At 42.4% G+C, this 25,000-nt stretch overlaps 3 protein-coding genes across 3 annotated transcripts in view; 2 read left to right on the top strand and 1 right to left on the bottom strand.

Annotated features, from left to right (window-relative positions):
• Window positions 1-25,000, top strand: part of LOC311355560 (V-set domain-containing T-cell activation inhibitor 1-like) — a 204,691-nt gene that overhangs the window by 20,350 nt on the left and 159,341 nt on the right. The gene's annotated exons all lie outside the window — the stretch shown is intronic.
• On the bottom strand, window positions 2,938-11,613 carry sycp2l (synaptonemal complex protein 2-like; the record flags this gene model as incomplete). Its single annotated transcript, XM_084475223.1, is given in 26 exon segments — window positions 2,938-3,028; window positions 3,114-3,172; window positions 3,588-3,687; window positions 3,999-4,093; window positions 4,710-4,810; window positions 4,916-4,996; window positions 5,523-5,565; window positions 5,653-6,002; window positions 6,160-6,265; window positions 6,370-6,416; window positions 6,533-6,644; window positions 6,744-6,901; window positions 7,328-7,400; window positions 7,478-7,570; window positions 7,924-7,969; window positions 8,062-8,114; window positions 8,236-8,378; window positions 8,593-8,627; window positions 8,989-9,077; window positions 9,852-9,937; window positions 10,124-10,148; window positions 10,742-11,065; window positions 11,336-11,386; window positions 11,390-11,412; window positions 11,415-11,460; window positions 11,464-11,613. Coding segments are annotated over 26 exon segments (2,580 nt in total).
• gcm2 (glial cells missing transcription factor 2) lies at window positions 15,615-22,473 on the top strand (the record flags this gene model as incomplete). Its single annotated transcript, XM_084475320.1, has 8 exons — window positions 15,615-15,698; window positions 17,143-17,206; window positions 17,515-17,703; window positions 17,962-18,074; window positions 19,340-19,447; window positions 20,665-20,969; window positions 21,457-21,658; window positions 22,207-22,473. The coding sequence occupies 8 exons, from the start codon at window positions 15,615-15,617 to the stop codon at window positions 22,471-22,473; spliced, it is 1,332 nt and encodes a 443-aa protein (XP_084331446.1).

Raw genomic sequence — 25,000 nt, 5'->3', positions numbered from 1 at the left:
CGGAAATGATTTGCATTTATAAATGCACGGAACGATGAGTTGCTGGTACACCTGTACCATCTGGTAGAGCCTGCACCTCCGTTGTAGGTAGACCTACCAGTTAAGGAAACTAGGTGGAGGAAAATTAAGGCAACTTACAGCTTTATTTATTCATTAGGATTTAATAACTATCACTTTTATTTATTCGTGAGGTCATATTAAAAAGGTGCTATATCTAAGATTTAATATTTGCTGTTTCAACTAATTTCTAACCATCAGGGGATCTCTTCTGTGATCTCTTCTCTTCTATTCGGCTCTCTTTATGACTCTCAGAATTAAATTTTCCAGAGGATCATAATTTTAACCGTTAGAACTTCATGCAATCATAAGGGTTATAATATCTTAGTACAGTTTATGAAAGTCTGCAATATTCTATGTCTTGGGCTACTTGTGAACCATCTTCTTCAGCCCGTGAGACGTCGCCATCTAGTGGTGCAGAGGCGGTATTACAGCCCATAAGGAATTCTTTATTTCCACTACATTTGCAGTGGACAGAAGAACGACAGGGTTGGAGTCACTTCTGTTACTTTAGAGGCAACGCACATATGAGACTGATTCCAAAGTGCAATTACATTCATTAGCAGAGAAAACAAATACAGTTTGATCACTAGTTTGAGCTCTGTGCCGAATCATCCATTCTTCCTCTCCAGGCCCTCCTCTTCATCGTGGTTTTTATAATCCAGGGACGCCGGCCGTCACCATAACAAGAAGACATCTTGAAAATAGGGATTTTAAATTCTTGATGCGTTTGTGCGATGCAGTGCGTGCGTGTGTGTGTGTGTGACCATGCGTGCACTGACCCACGCTGCCATCTGTCACAGAATGAAGCCAAAGACTGGACTTCAGATCTTAAGAATCTCTGCAGAGAGAGAGAGAGAGAGAGAGAGAGAGAGAGAGAGAGAGAGAGAGAGACATCAGCGAGAGAGAGAGACATCAGCGAGAGAGAGAGAGAGACATCAGCGAGAGAGAGAGAGAGAGAGAGAGAGAGAGAGAGAGAGAGAGAGAGAGAGAGAGAGAGAGAGAGAGAGAGAGACAGAGATATCAGTGAGAGAGAGAGCCATTAGTGAGAGGGAGAGGGAGAGACATCAGCTAGACAGACAGTGTTAGACAGTAAGGGGAAGAAGGCCAACCGGTACCTTTATGTTTAGCGTGTTAGACAGTAGAAGCCCTACCAGTATCTCTGTCTCCATGTTGGAAAGGCTTTGAAACATGATTCATTTGGTCCACAACCCTCTTCTGAAACCTCTGCAGCAGGAGCAGCTTAGACAGTTAGATAGTGATGGTTATAGATTATAGTATATATATAGTAAGAGAGTTACTCAACACTTCAAAGAAAGCATGTGACTTGAGACCAGGGCTGTTTCTTAAACGTTCATCCTGGGACCATGGAGACATGGCCGTGTGTTGGAGTGCTCCGTGTGTTTTGAGGTCACGACCCAACAACTACTGGATTAAGTGATCCAACCCGTAGTTTATAAATGACATATTATACCACCAGGTATGAGTCATTACAAGCTGTTTTTTTTCAGCCTACCCAGTAGACTGTAGCAAATGTTACTCATCTATCCGTCATAGTTAGATGGACACGCCCACTTGTGATGTCAGAAGAGGCAGATTTTCAAAACGGCTTATACCGGCTAATCACACTCACACCTGGTGGTATAATATGTCACCTTTAAGAGGAGCCAATCCAAGCTCTAGTTTAAGAGGAGCTCATACAGGCTGCCTGTGGTCAGGGTGGACAGAAGGTACCTGCGTTGATGGACAGCCTTCAGTAGAGAAGAAACATTTTGTTGGCACTCTGTGAAGGACTCCACCACCTGACCTTCATCCCGCTGCAAGCATCTCTGCAAAACAAACGCACCTTAAGGTCCTCAGTAGGTCTACAATAGTGTATCATGTACTATGTAAACTTGTGTACCATGTGCTCTTGTGTATCGTGTACTATGCATTCTTGTGTATTATGTACTGCATTAACTAGTGTATCATGTGCTCTTGTGTATTATGTACTATTCGTACTTGTCTCATGTACTATGCATACTTGCGTACTTGTGCATCATGTACTGTATAAACATGTGTATCATGTACTATATTTAGATAATTAAACATTGGTTATGGAAGTGGCCCAGAGAAACTCTGCTCTTTAGATCATTACAATACTATTGAGAACTTCTGTTCATCACAATCTGACACTTTTTACATGAAAATTGCAAATATATAATCGATTGTAAAATACAAAATATAATATATGATCACTAATAAAACATATGGTACCATGTAGTTGCATCTTATCTAACAACTAGAGACGTAAAAGGCACACCACGTGACGGTCTGTCACAACAACAGAGCAACAGTCTGATGTTGGTGACACGATACGATGTAAACTACACGTTCCTCCAAAGAGAACTATGAGTTTATTACGGAATCTCACAACACATTATACCTACAAACTGGAGATTTTGCCTTATTTTTATTATTTATTGTATTGTTGGATCATCAAACCTAAGACGTATAGGAAGGAACATGAAACACATTGGGATTGATGATCTCCATGTCCTGATGACGGTGATGGTAACATAAGATGGCGTTCAAATCTAATTATTCTAATGACAATAAACTCTATGGATCTTTCCGACAGAGGATTTGGTTTAACAAATGAGTCTGATATAATAAAATGATAACCAAGGTTGAAGCTCAGCGAGGAGGTGAAAGAGGGGGTGAGAACCAACGTCCTGCCTCCTTGTTCTGCACCTCCTCTCCTCTCAGGCTCTCAGAAGGACGGGAGGTCTCTCTGTGTGATATTATATATTATTATTATTACACTATAGGGCAGCATATAGCTGCATTGTATGGATCGATGAGGACCGGACGTACGAAAAGATTTGTACTATTATAACCCTAGGCCTCTTTGTTGTCTGCTGCCTCTCTTCCATTCTTCCTCTCCACGACCTCCTCTTCGTCGTGGTTTTTATAATCCAGGGACGCCAGCCTGCAACGTTACACGGAGACATTATGAAATTAGGGATTTTCAATTCTTGATACAGTCGTGCGTGTGATGCGGTGCGTGTACTGACCCATGCTGCTGTCTGTCACAGAATGAAGCCAAAGACTGGACTTGATATTTTAAGAAGCTCTGCAAAGAGAGAGAGAGAGAGAGAGAGAGAGAGAGAGAGAGAGAGAGAGAGAGAGAGAGAGAGAGAGAGAGAGAGAGAGAGAGAGAGAGAGAGAGAGAGAGAGAGAGAGAGAGAGAGAGAGAGAGAGAGAGAGAGAGAGAGAGAGAGAGAGAGAGAGAGAGAGAGAGAGAGAGAGAGAGAGAGAGATCAGTGACAGCGAGAGACATCAGAGCGAGCGAGCGAGCGAGAGAGAGAGAGACATCAGTGACAGCGAGAGACATCAGAGAGAGCGAGAGAGACATTAGTGAGAGGGACAGAGAGACATTAGTAAGAGGGACAGAGAGACATCAGCTAGACAGACAAACAGTATTAGACAGGGGGGAGAAGGCCAACCGGTACCTTTATGTTCAGCGTGTTAGACAGTAGAAGCCCTACCAGTATCTCGGTCTCCATGTTGGAAAGGCTTTGAAACATGTCCTGCAGTTGATTCATTTGGTCCACAACCCTCTTCTGAAACGTCTGCAGCAGGAGCAGCCTAGACAGTTAGATAGTGATGGTTATTGAGTTAGTTAGAGAGTTACTCAACACGTGATATAGCCACACACAGTTGAATCACTCAACACTTCAAAGAAAGCATGTGACTTGAGACCAGGGCTGTTTCTTAAACGTTCATCCTGGGACCATGGAGACATGACCGTGTGTTGGAGTGCTCCGTGTGTTTTGAGGTCACGACCCAACAACTACTGGATTAAGTGATCCGACCCGTAGTTTAAGAGGAGCTCATACAGGCTCTAGTTTAAGAGGAGCTCATACAGGCTGCCTGTGGTCAGGGTGGACAGAAGGTACCTGCGTTGATGGACAGCCTTCAGTAGAGAAGAAACATTTTGTTGGCACTCTGTGAAGGACTCCACCACCTGACCTTCAACCCGCTGCAAGCATCTCTGCAAAACAAACGCACCTTAAGGTCCTCAGTAGGTCTACAATAGTGTATCATGTACTATGTAAACTTGTGTACAATGTGCTCTTGTGTATGCATGTACTGTGCATACTTGTGCATCATGTGTACTATATAAAGTTATGCATCATGTGGACTATATAAAGTTGTGTATCATGTACTATATAAAGTTGTGTATCATGTACTATATAAAGTTGTCTATCATGTACTATATGAAGTTGTGTATCATGTACTATATAAAGTTGTGTATCATGTACTATATAAAGTTGTGTATCATGTACTATATAAAGTTGTGTATCATGTACTATATAAAGTTGTGTATCATGTACTATATAAAGTTTTGTATCATGTACTATATAAAGTTGTGTATCATGTACTATATAAAGTTGTGTATCATGTACTATATAAAGTTTTGTATCATGTACTATATAAAGTTGTGTATCATGTACTATATAAAGTTGTGTATCATGTACTATATAAAGTTGTGTATCATGTACTATATAAAGTTGTGTATCATGTACTATATAAAGTTTTGTATCATGTACTATATAAAGTTGTGTATCATGTACTATATAAAGTTGTGTATCATGTACTACTCATACTTGTGTAGCAGCAGCCATGCTGTCCTGCAGCTGTCTGATGAGGTTGTTGAAGTCCGACTCGATGCTGCCTGGCAGGTCTGAACCGGTCTCCACCGGAACGTCTGCCGGCAGAGTGGGACCTCAACGTACAACCTACCTTAACCTCCTGTCTCTTTAATATCACCTCTACTTCCATATTTAGAGTCATTCATTGGTTGAACTCTGACCTTTGAGTGATGGGCCTGGCTCCTCCCCCACTGGAATAGACCACACCTTCTTCTTGGGACAAGACGCCCCTATTGGTGGTTCTACAACACACAGGAAATGACAAAACCCAAGTATGTAACATGAATACAGACTTGAAGACCATAAACATGTTCTCACTTTGCCTCAAACTAACCATAGACTTTTCCTTAAGGGTCATTAAGTACAACCTTTTATCACACAGAAAGATCACAAAAGCAAAATATATAATAATATATAAATAACTCAAGCCAGCATTTTAATTCTTGTATGATAATTAATACGATGGGAAATTGCTCTTATAAAATTGAAAGAGAACCAGTGGAGATATACAGTATATTACAGTACAACTGAACTGTAGTACTAGTAGCTGTCTGGACTAGGAGTCAGTAGGTTACCAGTCTGTATAAGGAGTCACTGAATTAGGGAGTCTGAATTCAGTCTCTCACACACACACACACACACACACACACACACACACACACACACACACACACACACACACACACACACACACACACACACACACACACACACACACACACACACACACACACACACACACACACACACACACACACACACACACACCTGTTCTCGGTGACGTCCTCTTCCTGGGATTGTTGAGGACGTTCTAGAAAAAGAAAAATACTTTTAAGAACTCAGGTCAATGTATTTGGTACTAAATGTACTCGTTTATATACAACATTAAAGGAGGAACCTGCTGCACAGAAACACCACAGTCTCCATGGTCCACAGTCCGCCCTGGTTCCAGACCCCTCACAGTCCGCCCTGGTTCCAGGCCTCGGTCCACAGTCCGCCCTGGGTCCAGACCCCTCACAGTCCACCCTGGTTCCAGGCCTCGGTCCACAGTCCGCCCCGGGTCCAGGTCCTCAGTGTGCTCTAGGGCCACGCCACTGTCCGCGCTCTGCCCTGGATCCTCAGTCCGCTCCGGGTCCAGGTCCTCAGTCCGCTCCGGGTGGTCCAGATCGCTGTCCTCAGGCCGCTCTTGGTCCCCGTCCCAGTCCGTTACCTCGGCACTGAGCCCGAGTCGAGAGTCTTCAGGCAGACCTGAGAGGCAGACCGACCCTCCTTTAAATCACTGAACTCATGTATTGTACAGTAGTGCTGCCAAACGGGCTGTAGATGGCGCCAGAGGGTCACTTCATTCATTTTAACATTCTATTAGTAGGGACATCGGCGATAGTTTGATCCACATATATCATACCCGAGTCCTTAGAAGTCTGTAAAGGTGGCGTCTTGTCTTTGGGAAGCATTTTTATAATCTGGTCAAACAGAATCTCTGCTCTGCTTGGAGTGCTTGCAAAGAGAGGCTGGGAGACATGGAGACGGAGAGAGGAGGGGAGAGAAAGTTATTCAATGACGAGGCTTAGATTAGTTTCGTTAATGTATGTTCCTCAGGTCAAAGACGTCTTACCGATGAAGTAGAGTCGTCTTCACTGCTGGCGGATGACAAAGGGATAACTGCATATGATGACACAGATTAGTTGGTTAGTACCAGTAGTGCTACTACTGTATATATATATATATATACACAAACACACACACTACTACTGTTCAGCAGAGCTAGGGGTCATTACTCTTCAGTTTGCTCTTGCTCTTTGGCTTCTTCTTGTAGTAGGTCCTGCCACCTCGAGTGGGGGTGAAGACCTCCTCTTCTCCATCCTTCATATGAAGAAAGCCCGTCGTTTCCTGCACTCCATACAAATCAAATAGTAATTAACTTACGTTGGCAGCCAAGTTAGTGTTCAGCAATTGAAGGTTATATGAGTGAGTGAGTGCGTGTGACACCTGGGACACGGCTGGGTTCAACACTTGGCCCACCACCTCCAGTACCAGCGTGTGATGCTGCGAGCTGAAGGACAGCTGGACGTGCGTCTCCCTGCTGTTCAGGTGAACCACAGGTCTGCTCAGCTCCATGCGGACCACCGTCTCCTCCTCGTTGTGCTCTGGGGGCCAAGGAAGGCCAAATACTGGCTGAACCTTGCACTTAATGTACACACTTATTGTATGTTGTACTTGTACTTAGTACAATAGTACCTAGTACAATAGTGCATTGTGTAGCATCTTATCCTAGCCATCTCTGTTGTATACGGGGAATGGGTTAACCTAGTGATGGTTAGTGCTTGGCACTTGGTTCTTTGAACATCCTTACTGAAATAACAGCGATATATTGTTGTTTCTCTTTCTTCTGACAAATGTACTTGTTGTAAGACGCTTTGGATAAAAGCATCTGCTAAACGCCCTAAATGTAAACTAACCCTCATACAAAGATTAATTCATTGCCCTCATGTTATAACGTAGTGCATCGCACTTATGTGAATCAGGCCTTATGTAATGGATGCTCATTGGTGGATATCAATGCAGCTATTTACCGTTTTGTTGAGAGTTGATGCTGTAACTTTTGACCCCATGCTTTTGGAGGTGGACTGATCCCCAGAGAAAGCCCTGAGGTACACGATACAGATCATTACGGACCCTTCAGTATTTGATGTGTAGTGGAACTTTCTAGCTCTGAATAATACCTGCTGATCGTCAATGAAAAAGCTGATGCACTCGGAGCCCAGGTTGAAGTCAATCCAGAACTGGTCCAGCTTGTCATCCTTGGGACTGAACAGCTTCATGAAATGAGGGAACATGTTTGGTACATGACAAACAAAGAAAAAGAGAATCTTTAGTCCATAATCCAATTTTGATGCACAGAACCAACATATTATGCTCCATGGCTGGATGTGGGCTCTATGCACACACACACACACACACACACACACACACACACACACACACACACACACACACACACACACACACACACACACACACACACACACACACACACACACACACACACACACACACACACACACGTAAGTGAACTGCAGCCTGATGGAGCACTTGCATTCAGAGGGGGGGGGGGGGGGTAAGAACAATAACAATCATATACTCATGTAAGATAAGATTGTTTGTTTACCTCAGTATTTCCAAGGAAGGCTCGGAGACAAGGAAATGTGTAAACCCTGAAACACAAGAGTCACTTCTAGATTTACACAACCGGTTTTATTTAGCATGTATATCTGGATACCAAAAGCTGTAATAATACTACAAATACCTCCTCTGGTTTCCTTGGCAACAGTTGATATAATTTAGGAAAAATCGACAGTCCTTGTGAGACAGAAACATAGAATTAATTTCAAATAATAATAATAATATGCATGATTAAGAATATCGATAAACTTGAATATAGTTCAACATATCCGTACGGTACACAAACACACGGACGAACCACTTCAAAGTCTCCGTCTCGGATCCGGCAGAAGGCGTCAATGACATCCCGGCTGGAAAACCAGTCCTTCGCCCTCTGCTCTCTGACCTTTCTGGGCGTCATTCGGCACAGGGCCTCCGAGATGCTGACCTGCAGCTCATAGTCTGATACAGGAAGTACAAGATGACTAATCAGATCCAGAAATAAGTGCTACACTACCAATTCTGTACAGAAATCATAAAATGACTAATCTGATTTGTGTGTGTGTGTGTGTGTGTGTGTGTGTGTGTGTGTGTGTGTGTGTGTGTGTGTGTGTGTGTGTGTGTGTGTGTGTGTGTGTGTGTGTGTGTGTGTGTGTGTGTGTGTGTGTGTGTTCACCTCCCACGGTCAGAATAGAAGCTGCCAGCTCATCGCTAAACCACAAGAAATCACAAAGGTCAACATTTAACATACGACCAGGGTTAGCATTTTTTATACATGTATGCGAGTTTACATTAAGCACAAACATTATAATTTAATTAAATCATACTGCAAGCTCAATCTTCATCCAGCTTGTGTGGCATATGAAAATAAGAGTCAAAAGGTGTTGGCCCTTTGCGTCCACAACAAACTAAATTCAACTATAATTTATATCGACTCATCTGTTGATAATGATATCAACAACTACAACATACTATATATTAGCTGTGTTTTACATTATCTGCAATTATTTCCTATTTTATACAGAAAGCGTAAGGTTATTAATGATACTTGTTCAGTGAGTGAGTGAGTTACAGTATTTCGTGCTGGTTTATGTCAACTTGCAGCCGTTTCCTTTCCTCTCTGTCCAGAGACTCTAGAAGAGTGTTGTATGTTCTAATAGCCTGAAACACATTATAGGGGTAGGGTCAGAGCAATGCGTTTCAGATATACAGCTAGTGCATTGGGTTTGATATACATAGGGCTAGTGCATTGGGTTTGATATACATAGGGCTAGTGCATTGGGTTTGATATACATAGGGCTAGTGCATTGGGTTTGATATACATAGGGCTAGTACATTGGGTTTGATATACATAGGGCTAGTACATTGGGTTTGATATACATAGGGCTAGTACATTGGGTTTGATATACATAGGGCTAGTACATTGGGTTTGATATACATAGGGCTAGTACATTGGGTTTGATATAGTACATTGGGTTTGATATACGTAGGGCTAGTGAAATGGATCCCTTAACCCCTTCCTGTTAGGCTACACTGGTGGTAAGGAGGGCAGGGTTAGGCCCAGTCCCATTTCTCTCCCCTTAACAAGAACACTTGCTTTGAGTGCCCTTAGCTGCAAGTCAGCTACCGAGCCGTCTAGCGTTCAAGGGTTGATTTTAAGGGAAAAACAGCACTCCCCTTTGCTCCCTTAAGTATTGGGACACCCTACCCCTTCGCAGGAACGTGCAAAATCTAGGGTTAGGGCTCAAATCTAGGGGAAGGGGGAGAATTGGGACAGGGCCTTAGTCATGGGGTTGCTAAGGTAAGGGTTAGAAGTGTAGGGAAGCTAGGGTAAGGAGGGTACGCTGGTTAAGAGGGTAGGGTTGGTAAAGTAAGGAGGGTACACTGGTTAAGAGGGTAGGGCTGGTAAAGTAACTGCCCGGTTTCAGTGCTTACCTCTAAACGGGGAGAGAAGGCGATTGCTGGTTTCAAAACCAGCCGGGCTAACTGGGAGAGTATAGTAGAGAGCAGGAATACTGACACTGTCACACACACACACACACACACACACACACACACACACACACACACACACACACACACACACACACACACCACACACACACACACACACACACACACACACACACACACACACACACACACAATAATATTTTAAGTTAATAAATGAACATTACGTTCACACAAAAAAAATAAAGATAGCTGACCATGAAGGGAAGGCTGGCCTAGGAGCTGTGGAGGAGAAGCATGCGTTGCTATGACAATTTGAACAATCAGCTTTGGAATTTTCAATACACAATAGATAATAAAAACATGTTAGTCACTCTTGCCCCCTCCACACAAACAATCCTAATAATGCCTGTGATGCTGTGCTAGGGCTAAGCGTAACCCTAACCCACTAAATATGTTCTAAACCCTATCCTAACTTTAACCTCTCTCCTAACCTTAACCTCTATCCTAACCTTAACCTCTCTCCTAACCTTAACCTCTCTCCTAACCTTAACCTCTATCCCAACCTTAACCTCTATCCCAACCTTAACCTCTATCCCAACCTTAACCTCTATCCCAACCTTAACCTCTGTCCTAACCTTCACCTCTGTCCTAACCTTAACCTCTGTCCTAACCTTCACCTCTGTCCTAACCTTAACCTCTCACGGATGAAAGCTCTTCAGCTACCAGACCTCTGATGTTAATCTGAAGTATGATTTGTGAGTGCGCTCCTCCCCTAAACTAACACCTGTCCTAGCCAGCATCTCATGGAACCCCCCTCACCCAGGAGGAAGTAGGGTAACGCATCACAATAGGAAGGAGTACGCATCTCTTACCAGGAAGTAGTCATAAAACTCTTCAGCCAGGTTGTGCAGAGAGCCAGCGTTTCTGTAGCGCTCAGATCCCAGGAGTCCACGGACGGTTTCAAACCAGAACAACACCTGCACAACCAAACACACCATTAAATAACAGCAGGATTTTATTTCATTTATTCCCATTTTTTCCAAGGTCTGGGAATAATGGTTTGATAAAGTGAGTCTACTCATCTTTGGTCCGAGTCCGTGTTTCAGCAGCAGATGCAGGTCTTCCTTCTTCTCCGAGACACGTCCTAAAGCCTTGAGCAGCAGCGTGGCACTCCTGAACCCCTCCACAGCCAGCTCCTGAAACAGTGACAGATACCGCTACAGTCAAGTCAACACAACACGCCCACGCTCTGAAATGTACCGTAGCAGAAGTACAAGTTTGGATTCAGAGAAACCCCATTACCAAACCAGGATTCCACGTTCGCCTTGTTCAGCTCATGACACTCAAACAACTTTCAACTTTTCCTTCTGTGATCAATAAAGCCAACGGCATCTCTATCTAAATAACTTAGTTACCTTGGTTACCATCTTGTTGACCTAGGTTGCATTGGTTACCATCTTGTCCACCTTAGTTACCATCTTGTTGACCTTAGTTAGCTTGGTTACCATCTTGTCCAGTCAGACCTTAGTTACCATCTTGTCCACCTTGCCTCGGTTACCATCATGTCCACCTTAGTTACTATCTTGTCCAGTCAGACCCTAGTTACCTTGGTTACCATCATGACTACCTTAGTTACCTTGGTTACCATCTTGTCCAGTCGGACCACCAGGATGTGATCCAGCCCCTCCTGCTGGAGCTTCAAGGCCAGACCTGAACAGTCCTTCTGGATCAGGTAGTCCTCCATACTAAGCTCAAACTGAAGAGATTAGAAGATACATACGTCTGAAGCACAACCATTATAAAATACACAACACACGTATGAAGCACTAATTATAAAATACACAACACACGTCTGAAGCTCAACCATTATAAAATACACAACACACGTCTGAAGCTCAACTATTATAAAATACACAACACACGTCTGAAGCACAACCATTATAAAATACACAACACACGTCTGAAGCTCAACTATTATAAAATACACAACACACGTCTGAAGCACAACCATTATAAAATACACAACACACGTATGAAGCTCAACCATTATAAAATACACAACACACGTATGAAGCACTAATTATAAAATACACAACACACGTATGAAGCACAACCTTTATAAAATACACAACACACGTATGAAGCACTAATTATAAAATACACAACACACGTGTGAAGCACTACTGTTATAAAATACACAACACACGTATGAAGCACTACTGTTATATTATAAAATACACACACGTATGAAGCTCTGTTATAAAATACACAACACTCGTATGAAGCTCAACCGTTATAAAATACACAACACACGTATGAAGCACTACTGTTATATTATAAAATACATACACGTATGAAACAGCAAACAGTAGGCCTATAGCAAAGCACTGTACTCTAGGATAGTAAAACAGCATAGTACTGTTAAACAGTACTATAACAGTATGTTGTAAAATGATCATAGTTATACTGTACTCTGTCACTACTCTGATAATGGTAGGCTACTGCACTCTACTTATAACTATAGCTTGCATATAGGCCTACTGTGCAAGTACTGCAGGCTACCGTCATAGTAAAATACTGTCAGTTAAAATGTGAAGGCCTACTCTTATAGTAGGATATACTGTCATATTTTAACAATCAGAACTTATTTTAAAACCTTTTATTGTTATTATGATTATTACAATTTCAGAGATGTCGGTGTGATATTAGTGGTCTCGGGGCGTCGCGAAAATGACTGAATATTTACCATCCTCGCTGTATTGTCTTTATCCATTTGTTTGCTTCACAAGTTCCGCCACCTGTTAGTGATGAGGTTGATGAGGTTCATCAGAGAGAGGTCCCAGCAGACGGCTGATGATGACTCCTCTTATCTCAGAATCGTCCCCTAGACGATGCTCTGCAAACATCTCCGGTCCGATAGTAAAAAATACAAAATATTAAAGGAATAAAACGTTTATTTTTAATTTCGTCCGAATTAGGATGTCGAGCACCGCGGATTTAACGTAGGAAATTGAATAAAATAAGGCTGAATGCAAAAGTCCAAACAGTCCGATCAACAGTCCGATGTGTGTGTGTGTGTGTGTGTGTGTGTGTGTGTGTGTGTGTGTGTGTGTGTGTGTGTGTGTGTGTGTGTGTGTGTGTGTGTGTGTGTGTGTGTCCGCTTTGTATGTCCACACAATAATCAGGTCGAAAATAAACAATTCAATTAATAAACAGCCTGCATTAAAATCCAAAGTTGGGCCGGTCAATCCGTTTGAATTAGATAGGAACGTTTGGAATACGCCTAATAATAATAAATAAATAAAAATATATATATAGCCTATATATATATATATATATATATATATATATATATATATATATATATATATATATAATAATAGCAACAATATGAAAATATTATCATAATAATACTTATTAATAATACTAATTGTTATTAAATACAAACTATTAAATGACAGTGTATTTAGATTTAAACGTTGGCTGGGCCTATAGAAGTGGCCCAGAGAGACACTCATCTTAGATCATTACAATACGATTGATACCATCTGTTCTTAATCACAATCTGACATTTTTTACATGAAAATTGCAAATATATAATCGATTATTATAAAATATAAAATATAATATATGATCACTAAGAAAACATTATATGTTACCATGTAGTTGCATCTGATCTAACAGACACAAAGGGCACACGCACACCACGTGACGGTCTGTCACAACAACAGAGCAACAGTCTGATGTTGGTGACACGATATAAACTACACGTTCCTCCAAACAGAGTAGTAATGGTAGGCCTATACTAGTTTATTATTATAATCTCACAACACATTATACCTATAAACTGGAGATTTTGCCTTATTTTTATTATTTATTGTATTGTTGGATCATCAAACCTAAGACGTAGGATTTGAGGAACATGAAACACCGTGGGATTGATGTCATGTCCTTATGACGGGTTATACAGTCACACCGAGCTACTCATGAGGGATTAATGATCGATAACCAATGATTCATAACCAATGATCGATAACCAATGATTCATGAAGAAACTCCAAACAGTTCACTTCTTTGGGACATGAACACAAGATGGCGTTCAAATATAATTATTCTAATGACATTTAACTATGGATCTTTCCGACAGAGGATTTGGCTAAACAAATGAGTCCGATATAATAAAATGATAATAACCAAGGTTGAACCTTAGCGAGGAGGTGAAGGAGGGAACCAAAGTCCTGCCTCCTCGTTCTGCACCTCCTCTCCTCTCAGGCCCTCAGAAGGACGGGAGGTCTCTCTGTGTGATAGGGCCTACATATATTATTATCATTACACCATAGCAGCATATAGTAGCATTATGAATCGATGCGGACCGGACGTACGAAACGATTTGTACGATGTATTATAGCCTATTATATATCTATACTATAAATATGAAGTCCTCCAAGAGGCGTCAAGAAGGATAGGTTTGTAGCCTACTATGTATTATTACATGCATTATACACACTCAATAATATTACAATATGTATTATACATTAATATAACGTATATGATCTATACTCATATAATATGCGGTCGTCGTGAAAGTGAGAAAGTCATCGCGTCCTCTAATTGATGACTAATGACTTGTTTGTTTTGGGCTCAACAATGTTGATACTGCTCTGATGTTTTCACACACACACACACACACACACACACACACACACACACACACACACACACACACACACACACACACACACACACACGCTCTCTCTCTCTCTCTCACACACACACACACACACACACGCACACACACACACACACACACACACACACAGACACACGCACGCACACACACACACACACACACACACACACACACACACACACACGCACACACACGCGCGCACACTCTTGATTACAGGGCCGTTTAACGGGTTTTTGTCGTTGTCTATTTTGCTGACATAAGATACGTTCTCACACGCTTCCAACCCTCTCTCTCTCTCTCTCTCTCTCTCTCTCTCTCTCTCTCTCTCACACACACACACACACACACACACACACACACACACACACACACACACACACACACACACAGGCCTACAGCTAAAGATCAACATAAACATCACATCAAGCATTAGTCAGTGACCGTGCGGGGTAAATTAACCCACATCTCATGTTTGTTCATTTGTCGTTATGCTCGTTGTACTTCACTGGTCTATAATAAGGACAATCTTGAAATAATGATCATAAATAATGATGTATCAATGTTAAATGTAATACTACTACTTTTTTTCTCTCTCTCTCTCTCTCTCTCTCTCTCTCTCTCTCTCTCTCTCTCTCTCTCTCTCTCTCTCTCTCTCTCTCTCGCTCTCTCCCCTCCCCTCTCTCTCCCAGCTCTAACCCTTCCTCCTTCTCTCCTCCCAGCTCGAGACAGACTCACCTGTCCTCTCACCTGACGCCCGTCAGACGCTCGGACGGACGCTGTCTTTCTTAATGCTTTTCCATATCAGCATTATTACCAAACTGGATTATTACGCATCCAGACCTCACTACTGTGACTCCACCAAACGGGACCAAACGTGTTAACGCCTCAACGAAACATTGATTAACACTTTAGGTCAGTAAGTGATCATTCGTTTTAACGTTCAGGGATTCGTTGTCCTTAAAGTTCCTCAGAGCAGTCGGGCGAATGGAGAGTGAACTCTAGCCGGATCAGCGTTCAGAGTGATGAACTGAGAGTGAGACTGAACGTATGTGAAGATGTCCCGAGGGGACGGAGAGGACTGCGTGTGTTCCGTCGGGATGAAGTTCACCTGGGACATCAACGACCCCAAACTACCGCAGGTAAATCAACGACCCCACGACTACCGCAGGTAACACGCACCGACCCCACGACTACAGCAGGTAACGCACATCAACGACACTACAACTACTACAGGATAACGCACATCAACGACTCTAAACAACCTCTCAGGTAACACACATTAACTAATAAACACATAGCCTACACACACCCTGCTGCGGTCACCCCCTCACCCGCTCATCACTTCTCGGAACATCCCCCCTGAATGCATTAATATTTTGAAGTTAATTCTGCTTCATAAATCTGTAGCCAACATAGGTTTAAAATTAGATGATCTTTATTCACAGCCTGGATTTCTAGCATGCAGTAAAGTTACGTTTTGGGCCGCAAATTAGGACCCAAAGATACACTGGCTCATCATCTATATTTCGCATATTATGTAGGCCTATTAAAAAAATTATACATTTCTATGTAGCCTACATTTACCGCTGATCTTTTACCATATATCTACATTTCTATAGGCCTGTCTACATTTGCCGCTGATCTTTTACCATGTATCTACATTTCTATAGGCCTATCTACATTCACCGCTGATCTTTTTACCATAAAGCCTACAATCTACATTTCTATATCTACATTTACCGATTATCTTTTTACCATATATCTATTATCTCTATATCTATATTTACCGCTGATATTTTGACCATATATCTACATTTTTATTTCTACATTTGCCCCTGATCTTTGACATTGTTATTGTTATTGAAATCTACATTAAGGTCTACCACTGATATTTCTACCATATAGGCCTAAATGTCCGTGTGGATATATTAAACACTGATGTGTTTACAATACATTTATATTTACCACTGATCTTTTTGCAGTAGGCCTATATCTACATTTACCACTGAGCCGAATACTTTAAATTATTTTAAATCGGGTAAAATGGTTCTAGCTTCGTTCGATTTTATTTAAGAAGGTAATTTATATTTGGGTTAGTAGGCCTACATAAATATGTTTTAGTGAATTGGCAATTAGTATATCCTCCAAATGTAATTGATTCAGAATTGTTTTGTTTTAATGAACACGTTGAATGCTCGTTAAATGCACATTCATTATTAGGCATGTCATTTTCGTCTTATTATTTGGATTAATATTGTGGTTATATTCTGATTATTATTATCAGAAATTATCATTATGATTGTGATTATTATTATTAGTAGAAACTATGATTCGTATTATTATTATTATTATTATTATTATTATTATTATTATTATGAACATTTACATGTAGGGCATTTAGTAGACGCTTTTACCCATGCGACTTTCAATAAGTCCATTGGTCAGAAGAGAAATAACAATTTATCGCTGCCGAACATGAACATGATTACCGTTGTGTTTGGGGTTAAGCGCTAACCATAACCTTATTAATCATAACCGTATTAACCATAATCACCTTCACCAAGTTTACCTTTCTGTCTGCAGGAAATCAAGCAGTTCGATCCTTTCCAGGAGTGGACAGACGGTTACGTGCGCTTTATATACACCGGTAATAAAATAAAATAATATTCTAATAATTATATAATATATAGCTATACATATAGCCATATATATATATGGCCATATATGGCTATATATGTCTATGTATATATATATAATAACAGTCCATTATTGCTATATCCCTAATGTTAAATGAAGTCCTATAATCAAAATGGTTAATTAATCCCTATTACCCTAATATAAATGTTAATGTTGAATTTGGGCATTATTAAGTTGTTATTATTAAGCTCTATTTGTGTTATAAATTGTTTTCTGTGAAAATAGTAATGCCTACTCAATTTATTGAACATGTTTCAGGTGAAGATAAGAATGCACAGAGGCATTTGTCGGGCTGGGCGATGAGAAACACCAACAACCACAACTGCCAGATCCTCAAGAAGTCGTGTCTGGGAGTTGTAGTTTGTTCCAGAGGCTGTACGCTCTCTGACGGAACCCGCCTACAACTCCGACCCGCCATATGTGACAAGGCTCGGCAGAAACAGCAAAGTAAGGAGACGAGTCCTAACCTGGACACTTGGGTCCTAACCCTGAGTCCTAACCCAGAGTCCTTACCCTGAGTCCTAATCCTGAGTCCTTACCCTGAGTCCTAACCCAGAGTCCTTACCCTGAGTCCTTACCCAAACCCTGAATCTACCCCTGACTCCTATTGTGTGTGTGTGTGTGTGTGTGTGTGTGTGTGTGTGTGTGTGTGTGTGTGTGTGTGTGTGTGTGTGTGTGTGTGCGTGTGTCTGTGTGTGTCTCCAGAGAAGCCCTGTCCCAGCTGTAACGCTAGCCTGGAGTTGTTGCCATGCCGCGGCCACAGCGGCTACCCGGTCACCAACTTCTGGAGGGTGGACGGGACGTCCATCTTCTTCCAGGTGAAGCTCTTGTTCACATCCTCCCTCAAACATGTGGAGATACCTTTGTCTCTCTTCACCTGTAGAAATACCTGTAGAGATACCTTCTGTCTTCACCTGTAGAGATACCTGTAGAGATACCTTCAGTCTTCACATGAGGAGATACCTTCTGTCCTTACACGTGGAGATAACTGTAGAGATACCTGTAGAAATACATGTAGAGATACCTTCTGTCTTCACCTGTAGAGATACGTACCTGTAGAGATACCTTCAGTCTTCACATGCAGAATCCCATTTAAAACAGAAATGCAAGGTCTAGTGTTTTAGAATCATAAGAAAAGTAGGCACAGCCTACAGCTTCAGACACATTAGCATATGTCTATCCTTGCTTTCTATCGGTTGACGAGCGCTGTCGTCTGAGCTAACCAGGTGTCTTCCCACTTCAGTGAGAGATTCGGTCCAGACGACCAGACAACTCTCGTCAATCTAGAATTAGCGTGGCATGCAGGCCACTCACTAGAGGCGGTTTGGACCACGGTCGTCCACATCTCTGGAACCGTTCCCACCTGTTCAAACGGAGGAACAATCTCTCTTTTGCAACACAATCTCACAACCGTTCATGATGTGAAGAGAGATTCAAAACGCTCTTGTAAACAAGGCCAACGTGTAATGTGGGATTAAACACATTCCTTTCTGAGACTGCAAGCTTTTCTAAAAAAAATGAAATGTTGATGAGATGTAGAGTAGTTCTTTCTGGATGCACGAGTACAATTTTAAAACAGATTATTTTTGTTTCTAAAGTATCAAAACTTTTCTACCAAAAGTTTTCTAAAAAGGTTATAAACCCCTTTGTATTCTATGTTATGAAGGCCTTTAGCGGAAACCACACCACGCTGGCAGGGACAATGATGGCAGGATCCTAGATAACGCATGTTTCAGCATGGTAGTTATGTTTTGAAATAAACGTTTTGCTATGGATCATTCACAAAGCCCTTACCGGTAACCACTCAGAGTTAAACCTGCCACAGCTCGCGTTTCAGTTGTATGTACCATAATAACATCGCATTTGGTTGTAACTGACCTTTTGAATTCACGTTAAAGCCTAAGTGATGTCAGTAAAGTAGTACATTGAGGATCTAACTCTTTGTTTTTACATTGTTAAATAGGGGGAGTGTTTGCAAACATTGTAATTTCAGAACCCAGTGGTAAAATATAAGATAGTACAACTTTTAATTTACTATACTAATGTCTTCTAGAACTAATTTATATTCCCACAAATACTGCAGGCCAAAGGAGTCCACGACCATCCCAGACCGGAGTCCAAGTCAGAGACGGAGGCCAGACGGAGCTCAGTGAAGAGAAGAGTCAGCTCACCGTTCACTCAGAAAAGACAGGTACAGTGCTAGCATGTAGCATGCTATCCATCTGGATACACTTGGTAGCATGTTATCCATCTTGTTACACTTGGTAGCATACTATCCAGTTGGTTACACTTGGTAGCATGCTATCCAGTTGGTTACACTTGTTAGCATGCTATCCAGTTGGTTACACTTGGTAGCATGCTATCCAGTTGGTTACACTTGGTAGCATGCTATCCAGTTGGTTAAACTTGGTAGCATGCTATCCAGTTGGTTAAACTTGGTAGCATGCTATCCAGTTGGTTAAACTTGGTAGCATGCTATCCAGTTGGTTAAACTTGGTAGCATGCTATCCAGTTGGTTAAACTTGGTAGCATGCTATCCAGTTGGTTACACTTGGTAGCATGCTATCCAGTTGGTTAAACTTGGTAGCATGCTATCCAGTTGGTTACACTTGGTAGCATGCTATCCAGTTGGTTAAACTTGGTAGCATGCTATCCAGTTGGTTAAACTTGGTAGCATGCTATCCATGTGGGCACACCTATTTGTGAAACGGTCGGCTGTAAGAGCTCTTTCAGGTAAGCGGTGGGAGCCGACTGGCCCCTCTGGGGAGCAAAGAGAGAGACCTTGTTTTATTTTGAGATACATCCTACAGCGTTAAAGTGTGGGAATGTCTGTGTCTGGGTAGGCAGCGGTGTGTCACAAAGCCGGATCTAGAAATAGATAAGAGGCATTCCTTTCAGAACTGTTACTAGAAACAGCTAACAGAGCTGTTACGCAGGCTGTTACGCTGACTGACGCAGGTCATGTACAGTGTACATGTACAGTGGCTAATGTCCTGTGACATGCGTCATTTCATCCAACAAAATGAAACACTACTCATACACTATGAACAGTGTTTCATTTAAACACTACTCAGCATATCGTAGGACAAAGACACAACTATCGTATGATTCACCATCGGATCAAATGGTCCCTCAACCAGCGATGTCAACCCATTTCCCAGGCTAACGTTAATCAACACAGAGCTGTTCTTGTGCCGAAAGAACCAGCTCTTAGCAGCTTAGCCAAATGATCGGGCTCACTAAAAAGAGTAGGAATGTCACTAACTGCAATTTACTGTAAGCCATTTGGGCGGCTAAATAGTAAATCCTGGGCTAGTAAATGATATGTTTGAATGACCTCCCTAGCTGCCCCCCTTGCACCACCCTCACCTACCCCTTGTTATTCATTTCCTTTGTTTTTGTTCCCAGTGTTTGGGTCCGGCGTTGCTGTCCTGTGTTGACGCTCCAGATCGCTTGTCCTTTATCAGCGAGTCAAACTACCCCCTCCAGTCACAGCACTACCCTCCATTCCAGAGCACAGAACCGTACTATAATACCCACAATGCTCTGGGAGAGGCCCCGCCCGCCTTGCAGAAACCCACCAACCCAAGACTTTACATGCCTCGGCCAGGCTGTGGCTATGAGTTCCCCGGCTACCTGGCCCCTGGAAGCTACGCAGCCCCGCTCCACAGAGACCCAGCAGCTAATCACAGCTCGGATCTCTGTGATCCCAGGTCAGTGCTGTCTGTTTTCACCTTGTTCTTCACTCAATCTACCCTCAACCTCAACCCTGAACCCTAATCCTTACCTCAACCCTAACCCTTGCCTCAATCCTTAACCTCAACCCTAACCCTTACCTCAACTCTTAACCTCAACCCTTATTGTTATCCTCAACCCTTTACCCAAACTCTAAACCCTAGCTGCACTACTGGAGCATCCCACAGGGCATGCAGTGGTGGGTAGTGAACGATTGGTCTTCCTAAAGACCTTCACGGTCCACTAGAGGACACATCAGATCTGCGTAACATGAAACCTTAGAACCGTTCCTCTGACCTCTCTAATGTTAGAACAAAGATTGAAATTCATACTGCACCATGTTTTGTTATTTATTTCCCAGGTCCTTTTTGCCACACAATTCCAAAACCGTCACAATGGCCTCTGACGGCGTTGTTCTGAGCGTGTGCTGTGCGTGTTCCCATGATGTCTTTACTCTCGCTGCAGGGTGGCTCCAGTCCTGGGCTCCTCTTCCTCCTCCTCTTCATCGTACGACCCCCAGGGCACCAAGGGCTGGAGGGATTTGCTGAAGAACGGCGCCCCCTATGGAGAAAACCACTACTACACCCCGGAGTACCCCTGCCGTTACCCTAGCAACACGCCCGGCTCCCCAGCAGCCCTGCAGACCATCATCACCACCACCACCAAGGTAGACACTGAGCCAGAACATGCTAGTATCTATCCTTGTTATTGTTGTTTTTTATTAGTAGTAGTAGTAGTATAAGTATTAAACACTGGTTATATAAGATGTAATCTGCTCAGGTTTCCTAGAAAATTTGAGCTATGTGGCTAACTGAGCTGCTACTGTATTGTATTGGTTCCTGCTAATGAGAAGACACAGCAGTCGACTCTTTATCTCCCGTCAATATCAAGGCAACTGGATGATAAACCACCAGGCGTTAGGCTCGTTGGGGTCTCACCTGGGATCCGACGGTCCTGCTGTGCTACAGCAGAACTTCCGGTTGGGAGGAACCAAATCCTGAAAGGGGGGTTTAATAAGTGTATATCTACAGTAGCCAGCGTACACGTGTTGACCTGAAACCTTCACAGACACCTTTTCTCTGTGTGTCGCTGTCTGGACAAGATTTTCTAGTTTGTCTCGTCCGGGAAAGGTTTGCTCGTGTCGGCCATGTTGTTTTGCCTGTTAAGACAATTTGATGTCCTTCCTGACCTGTCTGTCCTCTGTCCACCACCCAGGTGTCCTACCAGCCCTGCCCCAAGCCGTCCCCCGCGGTGCCGGGCTACCAGCCCTGTCCCCCGGCCAAAGCCCCCCTGGGCTGCTCCTCCTCTCTCCCTGAGGACTCCTCTTCCTACTCCACGGAGGTCAAAGTGACCGAAGAGTCCGGAGGGGTCATTAAGTCACTCTCCTTCCAGCCGGACCCCCTCCATGCCAAGACGGAGCGGGGGGAGAGCTATGACTACCGCTGTCCCTATGGCAACACGTACCGCTACGACGAATACTGAACACCGCACATATAATATATACTCTACTTCAAAAACCTACGGCGACTACTGACATACTGAATACTTCTCTGATGATAGTGTTGACTTGTACTGCTGCTACTCATACTACGACTAGTACTTCTACTGCTACTAATACTCCTACTATTACTTCTACTTCTGCTGCTACTCATACTACTACTAGTTGTACTGCTACTGCTATTACTACTACTAATAATACTTCTAGTCCTGCTACTAATACTACTAGTACTGCTACTACTATTACTAGTCCTACTGCTTCTACTACTACTGCTACTATATAGTAATACAATCATAACTTTTACTATATAGCGATACAGTAAAACTTATACTATATAGTAATACAGTAATAACATCCACTATAAAGTAATACAGTAACCACAAATACATTTCAAAGCTTTAGACAAAGTACGGTAGTGCTTGCCTTCCTGCATCGATGACTCGATGGACGTTACTTCTAGTATTGGGAGCCAGGTCTGAGTAAACAAAGAACTGTATTGTGGAGTCAAAGACTGTCCAAGTTAACTAAGGACTGGATTGTGGAATCGAAGACTGTCTGAGTAAACTAAGGACTGGATTATGGAATCGAAGACTGTCTGAGTAAACAAAGGACTGGATTGTGGAATCAAAGACTGTCCGAGTGAAATAAGGACTGGATTATGGAATCTAAGACTGAGTAAACTAAGGACTGGAACATATAGTTAGGGTTAGACTTCTCCCGAGAACAGACTGAAACAGTTACTGTTACAGTAACTGTTACAGTTACAGTTACAGTTACTATATTTAACATGTCTGAAACATTTCTGCCTTGTATTATCATTCCGGGTCGATCTGAGTATGATTTACTACACCCTAACAGGAGCCATATCTAGTGAACGAAAACTCAGATTGGACACATCAAGTACAGACTTTGAAAAACCCGGAGAAGATAAAAGCATGCAGACATGAAGACGCCTCAATGTATCAAGGACATTGGAATGATGCAAGAAGATCCATCTGAATCAAATATATGATGCACCCTATTATAATGAACCATATTGATCCTACAAACACACGTTTAATCCTACCATCACCCCTACCAATCCTACTGGAGCGATGCAAGAGACCTACGATCTCAGCGGACTCTGGATAACAGGATCAAATCAATGGAGGTCATGAAGATAACTAGAAGTCCAACCTGAGACTGAAACAGGCACGAATGTTTCTTCTAAACACGTTTCACTCGGTTTAAACTCAATCCTTCCACCAGGAATCCTCCCACAGCCTCACAGAGACGGCTAACCTAACCCTAACATGTGTGTACTTTTCAGGTTTAAAGTGATAGGTATCCTCATCGAAATGGACTCCTCAATCAAACGTGTACTTTTGCAATGTACCAGCAAAACGTGTAAACCTGTACCAGCAAACACGCTTAATGTAGCCGTGAAAACAAGCAGACTCCTCGTCTCTGTCATCAAGACAGAACTCCTGTCATGGTTCATTTGAGTCTGCAGCTATAGTTCAAAAGGTAGTCATGTACGTGATCAAAGGTAGGATGTAGTAGACTGTCTGTGAGTAATAAATGTTGTTTTGACAAGAGCGCGTAGAGACATGAACAGTGCGACCGGCCCATGAACCTCGCCTCAGTCTTCTCCCGGCTCTCATCCCAGCCGGCCCTTTTGTTGTCTCCAGACGCGCCTTGAACATCAGTCCTTATAGTTTTGTTTATTTTTATTTCCTTCATTACTAGCATTTAGTACATTATTATTATTATTATTAGTTAGTGTTAAGATACATTATATATTATTCCATGTTGTATTATATTACATAACTTCCATTGTTCATTGTAGGCTTTGAACTAATTGAGTGAGCATTAGAACTAGCTTTTTTAGGTTGACTTGCTTTTTAACTACTTGACTAACATTTGAACTAGTCTAGTAGCATTTCAACTAGTTGAACAGCATTTTAACTAGCTGACGAGCCTTTTTCATACTAGGTACAATATATGAAGTTATACTAGTGATACATTACATTACAATATATACAGTGCTATTCCATTCAAATACAAAACCAACAGCAAACTAACATTCACAAAGACTGTATATACATTTTGCCATCTAAACTACATTTTATAGTTGCATAGTTAAACATAAGAAAACATGTCAACTTGAAAGTTCCAGCCGGATGGCTTATATTGGAAGTCACCAGAGCTGCGCTGCCATTGGCTGAGGAGGGTCCCATTAGCTAAGCTGCTGGGTCTGCTGGTGTGAGGGAGCAGCTGGCTGATCCGCTTACCAAACATCTCCTTATCCTGGGAATCTGTTGAAAGGTGTCCCCATCGCCATCGCTCCATCTCTGCTCGCTTACACGCAAATCATGTCTTCCTTTGCATTCTCCTCACCGCTAAATAAATCTTTCTATCCAGTGACATCAGATACCCTTTCAAACAAAGCCCCTCAGCCCCCTATTTCCCACTGGGCTGCTGTTCTTCCTCACCTCCGTCTCCCATCTTCTCTGCTCAGATGTGGCCGGG

Source organism: Micromesistius poutassou (genome assembly GCF_964030765.1).
Source record: "Micromesistius poutassou genome assembly, chromosome: 11".
Classification (NCBI taxonomy): Eukaryota; Metazoa; Chordata; class Actinopteri; order Gadiformes; family Gadidae; genus Micromesistius; species Micromesistius poutassou.
Note: the sequence above shows the minus strand (reverse complement) of the source record. Positions and strands in the feature narration are given on the sequence as shown.